This window comes from Ranitomeya imitator, chromosome 1 (genome assembly GCF_032444005.1).
Source record: "Ranitomeya imitator isolate aRanImi1 chromosome 1, aRanImi1.pri, whole genome shotgun sequence".
Classification (NCBI taxonomy): Eukaryota; Metazoa; Chordata; class Amphibia; order Anura; family Dendrobatidae; genus Ranitomeya; species Ranitomeya imitator.
The window spans coordinates 1,144,534,831-1,144,557,702 of NC_091282.1; the positions used below are offsets into that span (position 1 = coordinate 1,144,534,831).

The 22,872-nt window shown below is 44.0% G+C and overlaps 1 protein-coding gene across 1 annotated transcript in view; it reads right to left on the reverse strand.

Moving 5' to 3' along the window:
* Window positions 1-1,286: 1,286 nt before the first annotated feature.
* UBE2K (ubiquitin conjugating enzyme E2 K) overlaps window positions 1,287-22,872 on the reverse strand; it is a 47,968-nt gene continuing 26,382 nt past the window's right edge. The window contains exons 2-7 of the mRNA XM_069744578.1: window positions 21,602-21,695; window positions 13,157-13,215; window positions 12,694-12,776; window positions 10,301-10,400; window positions 9,565-9,693; window positions 1,287-5,836 (exon numbers count right to left, since the gene is read on the reverse strand). Coding sequence (XP_069600679.1) covers window positions 5,762-5,836; window positions 9,565-9,693; window positions 10,301-10,400; window positions 12,694-12,776; window positions 13,157-13,215; window positions 21,602-21,695 — 540 coding nt within the window. The 3' untranslated portion in view covers window positions 1,287-5,761. The remainder of the gene's footprint in view (window positions 5,837-9,564; window positions 9,694-10,300; window positions 10,401-12,693; window positions 12,777-13,156; window positions 13,216-21,601; window positions 21,696-22,872) is intronic.

The window sequence follows — 22,872 nt, forward strand, 5'->3', positions numbered from 1 at the left end:
TGCACTGCGCAGCTGTAGAAAAAGCGCGCTCGCCGCTATTCAACGGTTTCTCGGTGGGCGCGGCCATCTTCCTGAGGCCGCGCGTGCGCAGATGGAGTCTCCTGCATTTTCCTGAAGCCCCGGGAAGCAGGAGACTCCATCTGCGCACGCACGGCCTCAGGAAGATGACCGCGCCCACCGAGAAACCGCTGAATAGCGGCGAGCGCGCTCTTTTTCTACAGCTGCGCAGTGCATTCGGCACTTGCGCATGCGAGAAGCACTACACCACCAACGGGAACATAAGCAAGATGTGGGGGAGAAACAGCGCTGTGACCACGCCCATCCGACCTGACCAGCCTGATTGACAGGCGAAAAAGGCCACTTTTGTAAGGTATTTCGGCAGCATAGGTAGGGAATCGGGACAAAAAATACCCTATTGTAAAGCACAGCTCAGGCCCTATTTAACGGTATTTTTATCTCCTACTGAAAAAACGGGGTGACAGGTTCCCTTCAAAGGAGCTGCAGCAATTTCTGACAAGCACTGTTTGTGCATTGTATGTAGCTGCTATCTCCTGTATTCTTCATGTGTCTGGCCTGTGTGTTTGGGTGACAAAAGTGTTCTTACAAAGAAAAGACATCCAAACTGAGCTGTTTTGCCAAAACCTACTTCCAGTCTGCCAGAAGCATGTGCGAAAACAGGTGATAGTCTGATGAGACCAAGGTTGAACATTTTGGCCAGTTTCAAGTTTTCTTTGGCACAAAACCAACACTGTGCATCACCACCCGTTCTGACCCGGCTGCCAGTGCCATTGTGTGGTTACAGCTGCCACTCATTATCTACTGAGCAATGACTGAAAGCCTGAAGCTGCCGGTAGGAATTAAGCTACGGTAATTTCCTCTCAGTAGCCAGACTTCCAGTGCGGTGGCCAGGAAGCCGTTTAAAAAAATCTTTTATCTGAAAAAAAAAAAACCCATCTGCACAACTTTTTTGTTAACAGATCGCTGCTGGATAAATTACAACTGATGATTACTAGACATGTGAATGTAGCCTAACCTTGCAGGACTTTTGGATTTATTGGGATAAACCCTTTAATCTTAATAGTGACATAAAAGCTAGCTCTCCACTGCATCGTTCAATCACAATTCAGCAAAACCGTGATCTAGAATTGTGACCATTTATCAGAATCCTATTGATGATGTCCAATACTGTCCCTTTCATCAAATGCATAGGAAATACAACTTTCTATTAGTTATTTGGAGTTCCAGTCTGGACAATCTGAAAGTTCAATGAAGACACAGACAAAAGCTCACGTTTAAAAGTTTTGTGTTTTCAGATTTTTTTTTTTTTTGTTTATTTTAGCTTTTTGTTGAACTATCCCAAATTCTTGTCAGACAATGTGGAATGTACCACAGGTATGCAAATAACACGTTTTCCATAGCTTAATGCTTCCTTCAAAACAAACATTTGGGCTATTGAAGATGGCACAGATCTTGAAAATGTGTAAAAAATAAAAATATACATCTGGTACAATGTTTTCCATATTTTTCTTTTTTTAATGATGTAATCATAAATTTTTTGGAGCACATGGTGACGTGTTCTAGAAAGGCCAAGAAATAAGTAAGCAAATCATCCGCCGTAAACACATAAAAGGCATTCTCAAAGTAAGTGACCGAATACATTTCCCGCAGCTATTACACATAGTGAATTGTGGAGCTACGTTTGTGGTTTAAAACAAAACGCAACAAAATTGCAAGATTTAGGGTATGTGCACACGTTGCAGATTCTCTGCGGTTTTTTTTAGGTGCAGAAACGCTGGATAATTGATTTACAGTACAATGCAAATGAATGAGAAAAAAATGCTGTGCACTTTGCGGAAAATCCGCTGCGGTTTAAAAGAGGTAGCATGTCACTTCTTTTTTTGTGAATCTGCAGCGTTTTTGTACCCATTCCATTATAGAAAACCACAGGGGTAAAAAACGCAGCAAAAATGCACAAAAAAACGACAAATCCGCAGGTGCATTTTCTGCCAGGAGAGGCAGAATCCGCACCAGAAATTCCTAAGCCTAATCCGCAATGTGTGCACATAGCCTTAGCCACTGAAGTGCTTGCAAAGTCTCAATTTTGACTTTAATAAAGGCGTATGATCCTGCATTCTTCTATTAGGAAAAGATTTCAGGAGAAAGAAGTAGAAGGCATTTTCTTCGGGAAGGATATAATGAAATCGTGACTAATTCCTTAAAGGAAAAATACAATGAAATAAATGCTTGTGGATGGAGTTGTTTTTGTGTATTGATTCATTTTTTTTTTGCCACCTCTGTCCATGGGCAGTGTCAGTTACTGCATCTCACGCACGCTTAGCACAGCTTCTATGGAAAACCAATACCACCCATTATTGGAAATTCCTTATACTACATCAAGAATAATCCACCTATACTAATAAGATCCCAGCAGTAGGGTGTCCGCATTTGTCAATGTACACACTGACTAATTTACTTTATGATGGTTTACATGCTTTAAAAAAACAAAAAAAAAAAACAATTTGCTTTCTAATCAAAACAGCAGGACCCCGGTTTACACTATTAGGCTATGTGCACACGTAGGAAAAGAGGTGCAGAATTTTCTGCACAAAATCCGCATCTCCTGGTAGAATCCACATCTGCGGAATTGATGCGGATTTTCAGCGGTTTTGGGACACTGCGGAATTTTAACATGGAGGGGTGCAGAACCGCTGCAGATCCGCACAAAAGAAGTGACATGCACTTCTTAAATCTGCAGCAATTCCACACTAATTTTTCCCCATAGAATTACATTATACTGTACATCACAGTGCGGATCTGCAGCGTGTCTGCGCGGAAAAATCCGCTGCAGATCTGCATCGTGTGCACATAGCCTAAGGCCGGTGTCCCACTTGCGAGTGCAGTGTGAGAAACTTGTGCGAGTCTCTCGCCTCCATACCTGGCACTGCCGCCGGCACTCAGACCGGAGCGTGCGGCTGCATTTATTTCTACACAGCTGAACGCTCCGGTTGGAACCGCCGGCTGCAGTGCTGGGTATTCTTGTGACAGACTTGTGCTAGTTTCTCGTATTGCAGTTGCAAGTGTGACCCCGGCCTTAAATTGCAACTCGGCTCCAATTACTTTAATGAAGCAGACACGACCTGATGTTTGTGGGGAAAAAAAGGTAGTGGTGGACAATCACTTTAAGGGAACCTGTCAATGCATGCTGCTCAAACTGTGGCCATGTATCAGCCACGGGCTGTATGACCACAGCTTTATATGTTTGACTCTGAAATGCCGCAGCAGTTCAAAGAACATACTTTTAATACCTGCTGGGGACTGAGCTGCACTGTGCACTAGTCGTACAGGTGGGTCCCATTGACAGTGACGTAAAAGTATGCTTATATGTGGATTTTATTATTTATTTTTATAACACCATTTATTCCATGGCGCTTTTACATGGGGAAAAAAAAAAGGGCATACAGGCAGAAACTTGTCAGTCACTGCAAGCCGACGGAGATCGTACAGCCTGTAGGTGACCCACGCTGCAGTTTGGGTAGCATGTACCACCTGTCAGGTTTTTTTTTTTAAGACTAATCATATTCTTGTACTGAAGCAGCTAGCCGACTGTGAACATAACCGAGGTTTTAAAACTAGATTTAGTTACAAACATTACAAAGCCAGATTCTCTGATTGTTAGGCGCATGCTACCACGTGTCCTGCACAAGGTTATTTATTTATTTTTTTAAGGTACTTGGGGGATAAACATACTATAAAGTATCATTTTGTTCAAACTCCTGTTGCAAAATAATAATTAAAAAAAAATAATAATCTTGGCACTTGTATTTAGGCCAACTTCAGAAATGCTGATTTGTAAGAGATGCTAGAGCTACTTTCCAAGATGTGTCCATGGGGAAAAAAAGCAAAGATTGTCTGAAGTAGCTGCATTTGATTCATAAAGCGCCTTCATTGATAACTTGCAGGATACAAGACGGAACAGTGACTACATACAGACGACATGAGGGATTTATAGAACACTTGGACTGTGAACAGTCAGGGTTTCATAGATACTAGAGATCACTGTAGTAATTCATAAGCAAGAGGCAGAGTAATTATTAAGACCAAGCAGCTCTAGAACTTTACCTTCACTTTTTTTTCTTAAAGCCAACAGCATGGGTTTTCCTGTAATACTCTAAATTGCAACCAGTATAGAGGCCATACTGGATAATTGTTATTTAAAAAAAAAAAAAAATTACATGTACCTGCACCATTTTGTTCCCACTTAGCCAATGTGGACCCAAGTCTCTCCATACTTTATTCGATTAGGCATAATGCTTGACCTGAGTCCACTATTATTGTACCAATTATAAGAAGCAATGACAGCCGCTCTAGACTACGTTACCAGTGACAGTATCAAGCAGCGCTTTGGATGCAGCACAGGTCCGCTCTATCCAAAGCGCTGACTGCTTTTGAACACCGGTGATTCCGCATGTGTTCACTGAACCATGCAGAATCACCGCATCCAATACATTGTACGGTTGATATTTACGGCACGAGTCTCCAAAAGATAAATAGACATGCTGCGGTCTGGAAAGACGCACCGCATGTCCGTCTCCGCAGGGAAGTCAGGAGGGGTCCCTGGCTGCATAGTGGACATGGGATTTCTTGAAATCCCCGCCACTAGGCTGTAACATCTGGACGCTGTGGGTTGGACTCTGCAGATGTATACAGCGTCCAACCAGCAGCGTTTACTAACTATGGGAACATAACCTAAGGCCGAACTCACCAACCACCTCATAAATCAATATGGAGCTGTCAAGTTTGGGCGAGTGTGAAAATCACAGTCTTCGACTAACCCCAGAAATCGGCAGTATAGCTGCAGTCACAAAAATGATAAAATTTAAAAAACAAAGTTTATTTGCCAATTTTCTTTTGTTAGATGCATGGTAGCAACAAGAAAACACAAACTGGTTGCAAAGAAGGATCTGGTCTCACAAAACAAGTGGTTCAAACTGGTGTAAGGAGCTCAGCAATGTAACCACAAGACAAGTTCTTTTGCTTCCTCACTAGTTGGCTCCTTCCATTTATTTTTCTTTCAGCTTTCCAAAAAGTAGTAGAAACCCACCATTATGGAGTGCGGTGTGGACGTAAGCATCATTCTCTGGTACTAGCTGTCAACACTTAGCAGATCACATTTTTATGTCTGGTTTCATGAAAACCTTTTTTTTTCCTATGTCTCAAGTCCCCCAGGAGAAGAAAACCAAGTACCAAATATATTACAAATGAAAAGGTTGAACAAATAAGTGTAACCTGATGTTGTGCATGCAAGTCCACAGACACAAAGAATGGCTGGTACGAGCGGTACGGCAGACAGTGACTGGCAAAATGACGACCTAGTAGCCCAAAGTATGAATCTGCTGACCCGGCAGCTGTGGTGCAGAGATCAGAACAGGGAAAAAGAAAAGTGGGCACTGTGCCACTGTCACATGGTAAAACACAAATGCATATTTTTTTCCACTGGTTCAGCTCCAAAACTTTTTTTTTTTACAATAATTAAAGAAAAATGATACTCATACCCCCTCCCCTTTGTTTGGTTGTCATTTAATTTACATGTTTAATTAGCTTTATTTACAGAACAGTTCCCCCCCCCCCCCCCCCCCCATCAGTCTTCAGTGTGGCCTAAATCACGTCATCACGCAGAGTGTTTTGCTTTCCTCTTATGCAGAATCTTAAAAATAAGATATGTCGAGCTGTTGGGAAGGGGCGAGCCTGGATCGGTGACTTCTCAGTTACTCAGCAGAGCTTCTGTTGCAATTTCTGCATCCCATGCTTTTGATGACAAGGCAGCTATTACTGCATTCTGGAAGAGAAAAGAAGATTATCTCAGGCCATGTACAGTGCTCCGTGCGTCAGTGCTAGCCGGACCTGATCGAGGCCATTTCTACAGAGGAAACATAGACATGAAGCAGATGGGCCGGTCATTGCCTAGAAAAAGGTGCTGCCACCGGGACTTCGGGAAAAGAGGCAATCCCTTCTGATGTGAAAGGTCTCTTGGCAAGAAGCCGATATCAGAGGGTTTCACGACCATCAGTTATTACCAGAGGGAAAAAAGCAGGTATTGTACTTCCCCAAAGGAAACCAACAGGGAGAGCACCACTCAGAGATTATTAGACACAATAATGCAGGTCTATGAAATCACAATACACATATTGGCATCAAATATACAACCTGCAATAGTATGAATAATATACACACACACACTGTGTGTGTGTATACACACATATATATACATAGTGGCCAAAAGTATTGACACCCCTGCAATTCTGTTAGATAAAACTCAGTTTCTTCCTGAAGATTATTGCAAACCAAATTCTTTGCTATTATCATCTTCATTTAATTTGTCTTAAAAAACACAAAAATGTGGATATAATTCCACAGCAAACATAAAAAAGGGGGTGGACAAAAGTATTGGCACCGTTCGAAAAATCATGTGATGCTTCTCTAATTTGTGTAATTAACAGCACCTGTAACTTACCTGTGGCACCTAACAGGTGTTGGCAATAACTAAATCACACTTGCAGCCAGTTGACATGGATTAAAGTTGACTCAACCTCTGTCCTGTGTCCTTGTGTGTACCACATTGAGCGTGGAGAAAAGAAAGAAGACCAAAGAACTGTCTGAGGACTTGAGAAACCAAATTGTGAGGAAGCATGAGCAATCTCAAGGCTACAAGTCCATCTCCAAAGACCTGAATGTTCCTGTGCCTACCGTGCGCAGTGTCATCAAGAAGTTTAAAGCCCATGGCACTGTGGCTAACCTCCCTAGATGTGGACGGAAAAGAAAAATTGACAAGAGATTTCAAGGCGAGATTGTGCGGATGTGGGATAAAGAACCTCGACTAACATCCAAACAAGTTCAAGCTGCCCTGCAGTCCGAGGGTACAACAGTGTCAACCCGTACTATCCGTCGGCATCTGAATGAAAAGGACTGTATGGTAGGAGACCCAGGAAGACCCCACTTCTTACCCCAAGACATAAAAAAACCAGGCTGGAGTTTGCCAAAACTTACCTGAAAAAGCCTAAAACGTTTTGGAAGAATGTTCTCTGGTCAGATGAGACAAAAGTAGAGCTTTTTGGGCAAAGGCATCAACATAGAGTTTACAGGAGAAAAAAACGAGGCATTCAAAGAAAAGAACACGGGGTCCCTACAGTCAAACATGGCGGAGGTTCCCTGATGTTTTGGGGTTGCTTTGCTGCCTCTGGCACTGGACTGCTTGACCGTGTGCATGGCATTATGAAGCCTGAAGACTACCAACAAATTTTGAAGCATAATGTAGGTCCCAGTGTGAGAAAGCTGGGTCTCCCTCAGAGGTCATGGGTCTTCCAGCAGGACAATGACCCAAAACACACTTCAAAAAAGCATTGCAATTCTGTCAGATAATACTCAGTTTCTTCCTGAAAATGATTGCAAACACAAATTCTTTGGTATTATTATCTTCATTTAATTCCTCTTAAATGACAAAACACAAAATAGAATGAAGCAAAAAGTAAAACATTGATCATGCCATGTTTGACTGTAGGGACAGTGTTCTTTTCTTTGAATGCCTCTTTTTTTCTCCTGTAAACTCTATGTTGATGCCTTTGCCTAAAAAGCTCTACTTTTGTCTCATCTGACCAGAGAACATTCTTCCAAAACGTTTTAAGCTTTTTTAGGTAAGTTTTGGCAAACTCCAGCCTGGCTTTTTTATGTCTCGGGGTAAGAAGTGGGGTCTTCCTGGGTCTCCTACCATACAGTCGCCGACGGATAGTACGGGTTGACACTGTTGTACCCTCGGACTGCAGGGCAGCTTGAACTTGTTTGGATGTGAGTCGAGGTTCTTTATCCAACATCCGCACACTCTTGCATTGAAATCTCTTGTCAATTTTTCTTTTCCGTCCACATCTAGGGAAGTTAGCCACAGTGCCATGGGCTTTAAACTTCTTGATGACACTGCGCACGGTAGGCACAGGAACATTCAGGTCTTTGGAGATGGACTTGTAGCCTTGAGATTGCTCACGCTTCCTCACAATCTGGTTCCTCAAGTCCTCAGACAGTTCTTTGGTCTTCTTTCTTTTCTTCATGCTCAATGTGGTACACACAAGGACACAGGTTGAGTCAACTTTAATCCATGTCAACTGGCTGCAAGTGTGATTTAGTTATTGCCAACACCTGTTAGGTGCCACAGGTAAGTTACAGGTGCTGTTAATTACACAAATTAGAGAAGCATCACATGATTTTTCGAACAGTGCCAATACTTTTGTCCACCCCCTTTTTTATGTTTGCTGTGGAATTATATCCAATTTGGCTTTAGGACAATACTCTGTTTTTTTTCATTTAAGACAAATTAAATGAAGATAATAATAACAAAGAATTTGTGATTGCAATAATTTTCAGGAAGAAACTGAGTATTATCTGACAGAATTGCAGGGGTGTCAATACTTTTGGCGATGACTGTATACACACACACTCAATATATAAGAGAGAGAGAGATAGAGAGAGATATGCTTTGGCAATGCTAATCTGTACTTAGTCCTGCCAATAAAGCTAATTTGAATTTGAGAGAGAGAGAGAGATAGATATATATTCATAGTACATATAGTAGTATAGTCCTACAATTGGATGAATCAGCGTGTCAGTGGCTAGACCCCACCAGCTGTAGTGCCCATGAACTCCAAGCACAGGTGAGACCCACCTAAATAAACAGTCAAAAATCGTATATATGAATAAATACAAAAAGTATAAGCAGTGGACAAACCTGTGAAAACTAAGGCCCCTGAGGAAGCCTCTCCAGTGGCGACAAGCGTCGGGCTCTGATCTGGCCCCTTGACTATGCACCAGCGGATTCATCCTATTGTAGGACTTGGGGCTTATAAGGTTGTATATTTGATGCCAATACATGTATTGTGATGTCAAAGACCCGCATTATTGTGTCTTTAAAACATTATTTATATGTGGAGTTGTGTGTGCAAGATTGTCATTGGGGCCAAGAATTGTCAACGGGTGTTATTTTTTCTAAATGGTTTTTAATTGGTTTTATGTCTAGGTGCTTTTTGTATACTTTAATAAAGCTAGTTGTTATTGTGTACGATGGTACCTGTGCATTGGCATGTTTATTGTACTTGCCCACAGACATCAGTGCTAGCCCTTAAAAAAGGGACGTCAGCACAGAATGACTTTTCAAACCATGCTCGGTGCATCATGGCGGGCCCAACCTTTTATAGAAGGGGTAAGATCGAGGGAAAGAAAGCCAGAGATAGGGGAAAGGTTGGAGATGGAGGTAAAACAAGCAGGGGGGAAGGTGTAGTTACATGATGCACCTGTACTTGGTGTGAACAGTCACTGTGGCGGCAGGGTGGGTCTCTGGAGCAGCCCACTACTCTGGGTATCTGATAAGACTACTCCTTTATTTCACAATTTGCACAGAAAAGGCTGGATAATCTGGCAGCCCACGTGCAGTGATCCACTATGTGCAGCGATCGAGGACTTTCCTTGCGTGCGGTACACGTGGCCCCGTGGTCACAGGCGAGCTCCACCACACACGATACTTACTCTATCAAAGCCCATAGCACAAAGATTCTCTATTTTTCTTGTGTATTCTGGACAAGTGACCGGTGCGCCTGCGTATACATGTGCCCACAGCCGAGCCGTCTGTTTAAACATTTCTGGATTCTGCTTGTACTAGAAAAGAAAAAAAAAAAAAAAAAGAGAGGACAAAAATAAAAGATGTGGAGGCAGAGAGGAAACGAAACGTTACAGATCAGCAAGAAGCTTCCATTGTTGCACAGAATGTCACATTGTCGTCCTGTTAGGCTTCGTTGCCCCCAGGAGACTTTGGTGCATTTTTTATGATGCAGCATTTCTGCATCAATTATCTAGATTAGGACACTTGCTTTTTTTTTCTTTTTTTTTCATTGATTTTTTTAGTACTTTTTTTTCACACCTCATAGGACAGTTTACACACCGTAAAAAAAAACAAAACAAAGAGGACATAAAACAGTTAGATTTGTCTGCTTGTGCACCATAAGTATGCAGAAAACACTCTGTGGGAAGTTCGCATTAGAGGTTTTGTCCAAATGAGACGAGGGTCTTCACTACAAGACTCCATCTCTTCCAGAAGCCGAGATCGCTCCTATCCTGGCGGACTCAGCCTGGTTTGCCTATTTATTTGGACTCAGCACTACATTGGTAAAAGAGTTTGTGAGCAGAATGGCCATTACCTCTAGCCACATGACCTGATGGGACTTGTCACAGCCACTATGGAGTAGGAGATCCGTGCCAGTCTCACCTGATTAGCCACCACCGCGTCCTGTGGGTCATCTGGTTCTGCTGCAGCCAGCAAGGCTTGCAATGATAACAACACTGTTCTTAACGTCATGGCTGCTGCCCTGTGGAGAAGGAGGACAGCAATAATGTTAGGCCTGGAGAGCTGCGATACAGCCGCAAAACCCAGACCACATTTCGCTCTTCTGCACTAAAACCTAGATCAACCTAGAAGCCTCTGATGCTGCCAGTTTTGTTCCCATGAGCGCCTCTTCCCCCTCACTTGATATTGTGGACAGCACACCCCCTATTCACATGAAATCATTAATCTTATAGCCACACACAGTGTGATTACTGACACAAGAATGTTTTCCCATCTGCACTCTAGCCAGGTTTATAGGTCTTCTCCCCAATCGTCAGTGTAAGGAGACTATAAGGCCATGTTCACACACTCAGTATTTTACATCAGTATTTCTCAGCCAAAACCAGGAGTGGGTGATAAATGCAGAAGTGGTGAATATGTTTCTATTATACCTTTCCTCTGATTGTTCCTCTCCTGGTTTTGCCTTACAAATACTGAGGTAAATACATTTCTGCCCAATGATGACAGAAGTATTCTAGGAGTGATACCTTTATTGGCTAACCAGAAAATAGTATGTTTGCAGCTTTCAGAGCACAGAGGCTCCTTCTTACAAATAGATTAATAAGAAACAAGCACAACATTTAGAGAATTCTATAGTAGGACATTTGTTAGGGGGTGGGAGGTGTGATGCCTCCTAAAGATAAGCCAAGGAAATCAGATCAGGCATTCTCTTACACATGGAGAGGCAGCAAATATGGCCCTGATTTGTGTTTGATACACGGACTATAAGGTCACGGGTTCCTTCTCATGTACATCCTCCAATGTGGTGTACATGATACAATGTACGAGGTGCCCTGGAAGTATCTATATTGGGGAAACTATGCAAAAACTGCAAACAAGGACAAATCTACACAGACACACAATCAGGAATGAAATGGACACACCGGTGGGAAAATATTACTCTGGACCTGGACACAGTGTGACAGATTAGAAAGTCTTAATACTAAAATGTCATTTTAAGGATGACAAAGAAAAATTTGGGAATTCAAACTGATGAAGATGTTCAATTCTTTGACACTAGGACTCAATCTAACACCTGGATTTGAGTCACTACATGGATACAATTCACACCTCCACCAGACGGACTCCAGATCACTACAGGTACCTTCACACTGAACAATATCGCTAGCGATCCGTGACGTTGCAGCGTCCTGGATAGCGATATCGTTGAGTTTGACAGGCAGCGGCGATCAGGATCCTGCTGTGCCATCGTTGGTCGGTGCAGAAAGTCCAGAACTTTATTTCGTCGCTGGATCTCCCGCAGACATCGCTGAATTGGCGTGTGTGACGCTGATTCAGCGATGTCTTCACTGGTAACCAGGGTAAACATCGGGTTACTAAGCGCAGGGCCACGCTTAGTAACCCGATGTTTACCCTGGTTACCAGCGTAAACGTAAAAAAAAAAAAAAACACTACATACTTACATTCCGGTGTATGTCCCCCGGCGCGGTGCTTCTCTGCACTGTATAAGCGCCGGCCGGAAAGCAGAGCACAGCGGTGACGTCACCGCTGTGCTTTCCGGCCGGCGCTCACAGTCAGTGCAGAGAAGCACCGCGCCGGGGGACATACACCGGAATGTAAGTATGTAGTGTTTGTTTGTTTTTTACGTTTATGCTGGTAACCAGGGTAAACATCGGGTTACTAAGCGCGGCCCTGCGCTTAGTAACCCAATGTTTACCCTGGTTACCAGGGGACTTCGGCATCGTTGGTCGCTGGAGAGCTGTCTGTGTGACAGCTCTCCAGCGACCACACAGCGACGCTGCAGCGATCAGGATCGTTGTCTAGATCGCTGCAGCGTCGCTAAATGTGACGGTACCTTTAGGACATCATTCCCACTGCCTCTCCATGTGTAAGAGAATGCCTGATCTGATTTCCTTGGCTTATCTTTAGGAGGCATCACACCTCCCACCCCTTGAACAAATGTCCTACTGTAGAATTCTCTAAATGTTGTGCTTGTTTCTTATTAATCTATTTGTAAGAAGGAGCCACTGTGCTCTGAAAGCTGCACACATATTTTCTGGTTAGCCAATAAAGGTATCACTCCTAGAATACTTCTGTCATCATTGGGCAGAAAAGTATTCACACTGATTTTTCTGGCTAACACGGTACCACAATACAATTTGTTAGTGAATATCAAAATACTGAGGTAAAAACCTCACCAAATACTGAACGTGTGAACGTGGCCTAACCGGCAGTCACAGTGTGTGTGTGTTTGTGTTGGAGGGGTCAGAATATATGGGGGCAGCAACTAGAAGTCTCTGAATAAATTGTCTTACCATTGATCCTTCAGTATATCCAGGCATATGGCTCCTGTAACTGAACTAATATTTGGATGCCAAATTTTAGTAATAAACCGCACCTAGGACAGAAAGGAGCAGCATCAGTACAGCAGGGCACCTTGGCTCAGGAATGGAGACCTTCGTACTTGTCTCCGATCCCCCATCATGGTGGGCACATCTGTGTGACGCCTCAGCGGAGGATAAAGCGGCACCACTGCATCACATCCGGCCAGCACAGTACAGGTCCGCTCTATTAGCCCAAACACCATTTACAAACCTGTGCCATGCTCTCCCTGGGGGTATGGGGCCCACGTATACCAGGATGTGTATAGTCCAAAAATACGCTACTTTGACATGAATATGTACAAAATGATTAAACACCTCATTAAAATATTCCTACATATTCGGCAGCAAAGTGAGCGGCTATTAGCTGTAAGTACAGTAACTTGCATCTTCTTACCTTTGGTGGATTAAATGGGTACGTTTCTGGGATTTTAATTTCTAATTGATATCGGCCTCCTGTAACCAAGATATGGACACATAAGTACAATGAACAAGATGGACGTCCAGGAAAAAGATTTTATGGAAATATAGTCTGGAGATTACTTTATGAACAGTTCTACAACCTTCTTATATACGGATCACATTGATTCCTACATTTTTGTGGGAAAAGTTTCAGTAAAATGTGTATTTTTCATTGATATCCCTGGTGACTGTATGCATGAGTCCAGTGGGAGGTCCAACTAGTGATTGACAGTCTTTCCTGTATGACACTGCATATAGATAGCCGTCAATCCCCAGCAGGACCGCTTCCACGGGACTGATAATCCCCAGCAGGACCGCTTCCACGGGACTGATAATCCCCAGCAGGACCGCTTCCACGGGACTGATAATCCCCAGCAGGACCGCTTCCACGGGACTGATAATCCCCAGCAGGACCGCTTCCACGGGACTGATAATCCCCAGCAGGACCGCTTCCACGGGACTGATAATCCCCAGCAGGACCGCTTCCACGGGACTGATAATCCCCAGCAGGACCGCTTCCACGGGACTGATAATCCCCAGCAGGACCGCTTCCACGGGACTGATAATCCCCAGCAGGACCGCTTCCACGGGACTGATAATCCCCAGCAGGACCGCTTCCACGGGACTGATAATCCCCAGCAGGACCGCTTCCACGGGACTGATAATCCCCAGCAGGACCGCTTCCACGGGACTGATAATCCCCAGCAGGACCGCTTCCACGGGACTGATAATCCCCAGCAGGACCGCTTCCACGGGACTGATAATCCCCAGCAGGACCGCTTCCACGGGACTGATAATCCCCAGCAGGACCGCTTCCACGGGACTGATAATCCCCAGCAGGACCGCTTCCACGGGACTGATAATCCCCAGCAGGACCGCTTCCACGGGACTGATAATCCCCAGCAGGACCGCTTCCACGGGACTGATAATCCCCAGCAGGACCGCTTCCACGGGACTGATAATCCCCAGCAGGACCGCTTCCACGGGACTGATAATCCCCAGCAGGACCGCTTCCACGGGACTGATAATCCCCAGCAGGACCGCTTCCACGGGACTGATAATCCCCAGCAGGACCGCTTCCACGGGACTGATAATCCCCAGCAGGACCGCTTCCACGGGACTGATAATCCCCAGCAGGACCGCTTCCACGGGACTGATAATCCCCAGCAGGACCGCTTCCACGGGACTGATAATCCCCAGCAGGACCGCTTCCACGGGACTGATAATCCCCAGCAGGACCGCTTCCACGGGACTGATAATCCCCAGCAGGACCGCTTCCACGGGACTGATAATCCCCAGCAGGACCGCTTCCACGGGACTGATAATCCCCAGCAGGACCGCTTCCACGGGACTGATAATCCCCAGCAAAATCCAGCAATGTCCCAGCTCGGAGATGTACTATTTCTGTAATGGTTTGCTTGGGCCCAAGAATGTCTCTATTCACAGAGAGAAGCAGCGTGCTGACAATGTAGAGTAAATCTAATAAATGGTATATTAGGAAGTTGGAGAACCATTCACTACACAGAAATTAAACCGTATATCACTTAGAATTGTATAATTGTACATCCTTGTATCAGGACTATATTGACATTTTTGCCAAATTCTAGATATAATGCCAATCACAGATCTAGGACTTATACAGAGAAGACCCAGAGTACAATTATAGGGGGTCCGCAGACCCCAGACACGTCGTTACTAATTCTCAGCAAGCGCTCTACATGCATTCACCATTTCATTGAATTATATACTTGGGATTGGTTTCCATTATCAAACTAAATACACTGGGCTCATGGAGCAGAATGTCTGTGGCCACAACCTGCGATGCAGTCACACGTCAGGGCGCATTAGAAAGGCAGAATGTTCACTACTGTATCCTATAGCAATTTCCCCTACACTGACAAAATGAAACAAAGACATTTCCACTGTAACAGCTACAAAAAAAAAAACTTAACAAAAGACAACACAAAAGAGATAGACCACATCAATTCCCTCATTATATATGATGGCCATACACATTACATGAACCCGCTGCCTAAGGCTATGTGCACACATTGGGTCTTTGGAGAAATTTCTTATGCAAAAACTTCTTTTGGCAGGATAAATTATGTGTAAAATAGGCTGCAAAAACTAATAGAATTCACAAGCTGCAGATTTGAAAGTGCTTCACATCTGCAAGGAAAAAAGCAGCCTGTGCAGGAGACTTCACAAACTCATTTTGCTGGTACAGAAATTATTTTTTGTACCACTATAAAAACGCATAAACCATAGTGTGTGCACATACCCTTAGGCAGGATCAGAGACCACCTAAACCATATGGGGGTTTCAAACCTTCCCTAAAGCCCTTTTTTTTTTTTTTTATGGGGGGGGGGGTCCTTTGTTTTCAGAAGAGATAAGCAGCCACCAGACAGGTCACTCAGTTATGTTCCCCCCTCACTATTAGGCCATGTGCACACGTTCAGGTTTTTTCGCGCTAAAAACGCTATAAAAACTCATTAAAAACGCATACATTATGCATTCTATCATTTAGAATGCATTCTGCATGTTTTGTGCACATGGATGCGTTTTTTTTCCACGAAAAAAACGCATCACGGTAAAAAAATGAGCATGTTCATTATTTTTGCGGATTTTCTGTGTTTTTCCCGCTATTCTATGCATTTGGGGAAAAAACGCGCAAAAAACGCACAAAAAACGCATGAAAAAAGGCAAAAAAAACACTGCTTCATCAGCAAGAGATTAGCACTGGAGGACTAGTAAATCTGCTGCCAGGTAGTCTCCATATTTCTTAGCTCCGTTCCCACCACTGTGACGGCTTTCTGCCTATGCACGGTCTATAAAGAAAGCTGCCAATAGTGGTGTGATGTTTATTTTCAACTTTTTTTTTTTGCACCTTTTCAGAGCACAAAAAAAAGTGTCATGTTCCACAAAATGTCCCCCCAAAAAATGTAAGCAAGAAATAACGCAACTGCAATAATGTATCAGGCCCTAAAGGGAAGACTTTTATAGGTGCTATACGTCCTTGTGCTTCCTTCATATCGTCAGACTGAAGGGACAAGCCTCCCTTTAATAGATCATAAACAACATGTAGACTGCAAATAAATCTCACTGGTTACAGTCTTGGGGGATTAATAGGATTAGGAAAAAAAAATCAACTTGTGTATACCAGCCTCAGCAAAGAAAATGCAGCGGTGGCCTGAGTCAAATGAATGGGCACCTAACTGGTACAGGTGACGTATGCACTGAAACCAGGGCGGACACAATGGGATGACATCAGCTTCTCCACGACAGACAGCTCATGACTAGGGAATCACACCCCGAGGCAGCGCTGCAGCCAGACGGGACATTACTCCCAGAGCGGCGGGGAGCTGGGGAGAAACGGCCACGTGGCTACTGGCCCTTTTATAAAGCCATGACCATTGTATGCGGTTATCTCTATGTAATCTCCTTACACGGCCAAAACTAGAAGTAAAACCATCCAGGGAAATATAAAGTACGGTACTTTCTGAGGCCGAAGTAAAAGTAAATGAAGCACAATGAACTTTACCCTAATAAACTGAAAGCGGAGAAGGATCAGGAGTCAGGCGGTGTCATTGTATCCCTACCTTACACCGCCGATCACCGCACACCTTATACAACATGATATCTCTGAGCGCTGACCCCGGCTCTGCCGGCCATGAATATGAATGACCGGCCACCACTGCGGCAGCCCCCCGGAGTGCACGGCTCTGACTCCGTCTAGGATGGTAGGTGTGTAGATGGTATAATGAAGATACCGGCCATCTCGCAGAGTGATGAGTATATGTCACTGCTGAGGCCATTTGTCTTAAAAGGATCATCTCATCAGGACAACTTTTACTGATGCGTCCTACTACACTGTGTGCAGAATTATTAGCAAGTTGCATTTTGATCACATGATGCTTTTTATACATGTTATCCTACTCCAAGCTGTTCAGGCTTGAGAGCCAACTACCAATTAAGTAAATCAGGTGATGTGCATCTCTAATGAGGAGGGGTGTTGTGTAATGACATCAAAACCCTATATAAGGTGTGCGTAATTATTAGGCAACTTCCTTTCCTTTGGCAAAATGGATCAGAAGAGAGATTTGACGGGCTCTGAAAAGTCCAAAATTGTGAGATGTCTTGCAGAGGGATGCAGCAGTCTTGAAATTGCCAAACTTTTGAAGCGTGATTACTGAACAATCAAGCGTTTCATGGCAAATAGCCAACAGGGTCGCAAGAAGCGTGTTGGGCAAAAAAAAGGCGCAAATAACTGCCCATGAATTGAGGAAAATCAAGCGTGAAGCTGCCAAGATGCCATTTGCCACCAGTTTTGCCATATTTCAGAGCTGCAACGTTACTGGAGTAACAAAAAGCACAAGGTGTGCGATACTCAGGGACATGGCCAAGGTAAGGAAGGCTGAAAAACGACCTTTGAACAAGAAACATAAGATAAAACGTCAAGACTGGGCCAAGAAATATCTTAAGACTGACATTTCAAAGGTTTTATGGACTGATGAAATGAGAGTGACTCTTGATGGACCAGATGGATGGATCAGAGGCTGGATCAGTAAAGGACAGAGCGCTCCACTCCGACTCAGACGCCAGCAAGGTGGAGGTGGGGTACTGGTATGGGCTGGCATCAAAGATGAACTTGTTGGACCTTTTCGGGTTGAAGATGGAGTGAAGCTCAACTCCCAGACCTACTGCCAGTTTCTGGAAAACAACTTCTTCAAGCAGTGGTACAGGAAGAAGTCGATATCGTTCAAGAAAAACATGATTTTCATGCAGGACAATGCTCCATCACATGCCTCCAACTACTCCACAGCGTGGCTGGCCAGTAAAGGTCTCAAAGAAGAAAAAATAATGACATGGCCCCCTTGTTCCCCTGATCTGAACCCCATAGAGAACCTGTGAGATCTACAGGGAGGCAAAACAGTTCACCTCTCGGAACAGTGTCTGGGAGGCTGTGGTGGCTGCTGCACTCAATGTTCATCGTAAACAGATCAAGCAACTCACAGAATCTATGGATGGAGGCTGCTGAGTGTCATCATAAAGAAATACATATATGCTAGCCACCTTAGGGAGAGACCCAAGTTGGGCTAAATGTAGCAGGACGAAAGAGACCGAAAAGCCCTCTACTTAAAGGAAATACATAGTGGATGCTTTCCTGAAACGGAAAGTACTTGCAAGCAGCATAATACAAAGAATAGCAGGTTTACCCAGAATCCTTTGCAGTAGGCGGAGCTATGCAAATCATCTCTTTCCACCCCTGTCTAATCCACAGCGCTTGGAACCGCCAAGCGTGCAATGCTGCGGATTAGTTTCTAAATTTACACAGCCAACCAATTCCTACCTATCATAAAGAAAGGCGGCTATATTAGTCACTAATTTTTTGAGGTTTTGTTTTTGCATGTTAGAAATGTTTATTTCTAAATTTTGTGCAGTGATAGTGATTTACCTGGTGAAAATAAGCGAGATGGGATTATATTTGTTTTTTTATTAAGTTGCTTAATAATTCTGCACAGTAATAGTTACCTGCACAAACAGATATATATATATCTCCCCCCTGGCGGCGGGTCGGCTCCATCAGCTGCAGGTGTGTAATGACAATTATGTAGAATTATATGATTTCCGTATTTAGGAGTCATTAGGTAGTTTGAAAAATATATGCAAAAAATGCAGTTGTGTTTGTAAAGAGGACGTTTCACCATTTTTTACATGATAAACTGGCCACATCATGATTTAGTGGCTGAAGATCTTATTAAATAAATGTTTTATTATTTCTCATTTCAATTGCAAATTGACTTGTAAAGTTTATATGCTAATTTCCTCTATAAGCAAGAGGGCATTAGAAGAGATTCATCTATGGGGACGTTTACTTTTACCCCTAAATGGCACTGTCCAATCATGAGCAGGAAGGATAATACAGGAAGGAAAAATGGAAATGCCCCCAGAGAATGTCAGAAGCGGTTTTCCCAGGAATGGCACACAGCTCTGCTCTCCTCCCTCTGCACTTGTAATTGCAGCAGTGAGATCTGTGTGACCGTGGGAGGAGAGCAGAGCTGTGTGCCATTACAAGCACCGCTCTACCTTACCTGGGCGGAGGGCAGAGCTGTGCGTCTGGTGGGAATGTATGTAATGACACACAGGTCAGCTCTCCTCCTCCCCCCACATTGTGCAGTGAGGTGAGAGCTGCAGAGTATCACGCTCTGCATATAATCTAGGTACCGGGGAAAGATTTCCCGATGCCTGGGATAGCTGCAGAGCGGGTATGTAATGTCATTACAGCACTTGTAATCACTGTCTGTGCTGCCGGCAGCAAGATCTCAGTGTCACCTGGCTGAGCATATCCGTTTTATCGTATCACACAGAGAAAAACAGTTCTGACCTTTTCGGAGGGTGTGTTTTATTTTTTAATCCCTTGTATGAGGCCCCTTGCTTATGATTCAGCAATGTCAAAGTGGAAAAAGTAAATGTCTCCAAAGAATCTTTTTTTAACTCCCCCTTGGTTATGGTGGAGATTAGCATATAAACTTTACACGCCAAAATCTGCACAATGGAGATGAGAAAAAAAAATATAAAACTACAGTATTTTTTGGACTATAAGACGCACCAGACCATAAGACGCACCCCAAATTGTCAGAACAAAAATAGGGAAAAAAATGAATGCGTCAAATGAGGGTCCGTCTTACAGCCTGAATTATTCAGCTTACCGGGGGTAGGGGTGTGGTCAGGTGCACTGGTGGAGCGGGGTCACGGGAGGTATTCGGTGGTCTGGGAATGATCTGACTAATCCCAGGCTGGTGCGGTAGGATCGGTGGTGCCATTTTGTGAAAGCCCCCACACATCCATCCCAGGATGGTGCAAGGCAGTTTCGCAGATGCTCGATGGCATGGGGGCTCCGCCGACATTTTGTGAAATCCAAGAGCCCCAATATGTCCATCCCAGGCTGGTGTGCAGCAGTTGTGGAGATGATCGGTGGGGCGGGGGCTCCGCCGACATTTTGTGAAAGCCCGGAGCCCCCGCACTTCCTTGACTGTAATGCTGTGGTCTCCAGGAAAATGGCACCAGAGGCGGCGCATGCGCAGAATGAGGTCTCGGCACCGAGATCTTGTCTCCCGAGATCTCAATATACACATGCGCTGCCTCTGGTGGCCATTTTCCTGGAGGCCAACACATTACAGCAATGGAAGTGCAGGGGCTCTGGGCTTTCACAACATGTCGGCAGAGCCCCCGAACCACCAAATATCTACAAAACTGCTGCGCTTCAGCCTGGAATGGATGTGTGGGGGCTCCGGGATGTCACAAAATGTTGGCGGAGCCCCCACACCACCAAGCATCTGCGAAACTGCTGCACATCAGCCTGGGGTGAGACTCCTGGTAAGTACATCCGGACTATAAGACGCACCCCCATATAATCCGAAAAATACGGTACATTTTATTCAGCTCTTCAGCCACTATTATTTTTAAATAATACCTTCCACCATTTTATACATGCTAAAGGGAACCTGTCAGGTCCGATTAATCTGACAGGGTAATAGCATTATGCCACGTTCACACGTTCAGTATTTGGTCAGTATTTTAGATCAGTATATGTACGTCAAAATCAGGAGTAGAACAATCAGAGGAAACGTATAATAGAAACATATGCACCACTTCTGTATTATCACCTACTCCTGGTTTTGGCTTACAAATACTCAGGTAAATTACTGACCAGATGCTGAACGTGTGAACTTGTCCATAAAAATGGTGTCTGGCCGTAAAACTAAAAGCATGGCTCCAGGGAGGGAAAAAAAAAAAAAAAAAAATCAACCTTCTTCCCTGTAGCCGCAAGCTTTTAATTCATACAAGCCTGTGAGGCGCGGCTGTAAGAACACCCAGAACTGTGACTATGACTGACAGCCGGCGTCTCCCAGGAGGAATACAGTACATTTTGTTGGGGAAGGAGCACTTTTAGTACAGCAGCCAGGCACCTATCCAAGTGCAACCGCTATACACCTGGAGATTAACCCCGTATCTGCAAGTTAATAGCATTATCAAACATGCCCGGCTCCCTTAAAGTGCAGAATCCCTGTAATTCTGTATCAAAAAACGCATTAACAAAAAAAAAAAAAATTCAAAGCTGCACCAAACACACAACAATCAGGGAATATTGCTACTGTGTATTTTGGTGTGGAAACCTTAAACATGGATGTACGGCACATCACTGCAGAACAAGGCGTGCAGTAACCATTAGATCAGAGCTGGAGCGGTGTAGGATGGAACGTTTGTTATTATATCAGCACATTTCCTGCTCCAAGCATCATGCCCCACAAGCTAGATCCTCTACCAATATCCTACATAGACGCAGGACAGGGTACAATAAGCACATAGATGTACCTACCTTCATACGGTGTGTCTGGGGGGCCAGCTATTTCGCCTCTCAGCTCAGAGAAGTTCTCATCTACTAGATCTACTTTGATTTGGTTTTTGCTAGTCTTTAAAAGAGAGAGAGAAAAAAAAAACAAGGATTATTATTACTACTGATGAATAACCCGCATATTACAATCATTATGCAAACACAAAAACCAGCATCTGGCATTATTATCAGGGCTGTGTAGGTCAGCAGGTACACAGCGCAGTCATGGTATCACATCATTGAAGACCCGGAGCTCATGTAAGGTCATATCCAATATTCTGGGAGCACAATCCTAAAATAGCTGCTCTTCTAAGAAGCCAAGTCTGAGTGTACGGAGAAGGAGAAACCAGATCCCAGTTACCTGTATAAGAGGGCTGCTGCAGACAGATAAATACTCCTACTCTGGGCACACTGGTCAAACGATGGGAGTGATTGTCACACATGACATCTATATAATCAAACATGGTGTTCCAATTCAACTCAATAGAAGCATTTAAGGGTGAAAAACGCGTGTACGACGTCTGCCCAAAATAACCTAAACGCCCATGGATACTGCTAGATCGACCTTTCAGGACAGAGTGACTGAACAGTGTCAGTCTGGCCAGGAGCACTACACTGACAGTGGAAATGATACCACCCAGTTGGCAATTCACACATTACCAGGAGGCATAACAGAGGAACAGCCCAGAGCTCTATGGAAATATGTCCCAGCACTGTAATCCTTACTGGGACACTAGTAACGAGGTATTACATGGAGTCACACACAAGCTGAACTCATTTATGGATATTCTTATTTTATTCCCTTCTGCTGCCGATTATTTTCTTTTTACAATCTGCCATATGGTTCCATAGATATTGACCTTTTTATCTGGGGACACATTTATGATCTTTAATAAGGGGTGTTGCTCACAGGGTAATACTACAAAGCAGCCTGAAGACCCCTGAGAATTCTGTGTTCAATGTTCCCCTTTTAAAGACTATAAATATTTGGACTGAAATAAAAAAGGCCCATCTCTCTAAAAACCATATGACAGAGAAAAAAAAAAAAAAAAGAAGAAGAGGAGAGGTGGAAAACAACAAAACCAGATTCCTCAGTAGATCAGAGGAAATAGAGCAAACACTGCCTAATTTTAACCTGGTGACTGGTCCTCTTTCAGAAACATATTCCGGATCGAATCTAAAGGTACCTTCACACTGAACGATATCGCTAGCGATCCGTGACGTTGCAGCGTCCTGGCTAGCGATATCGTTGAGTT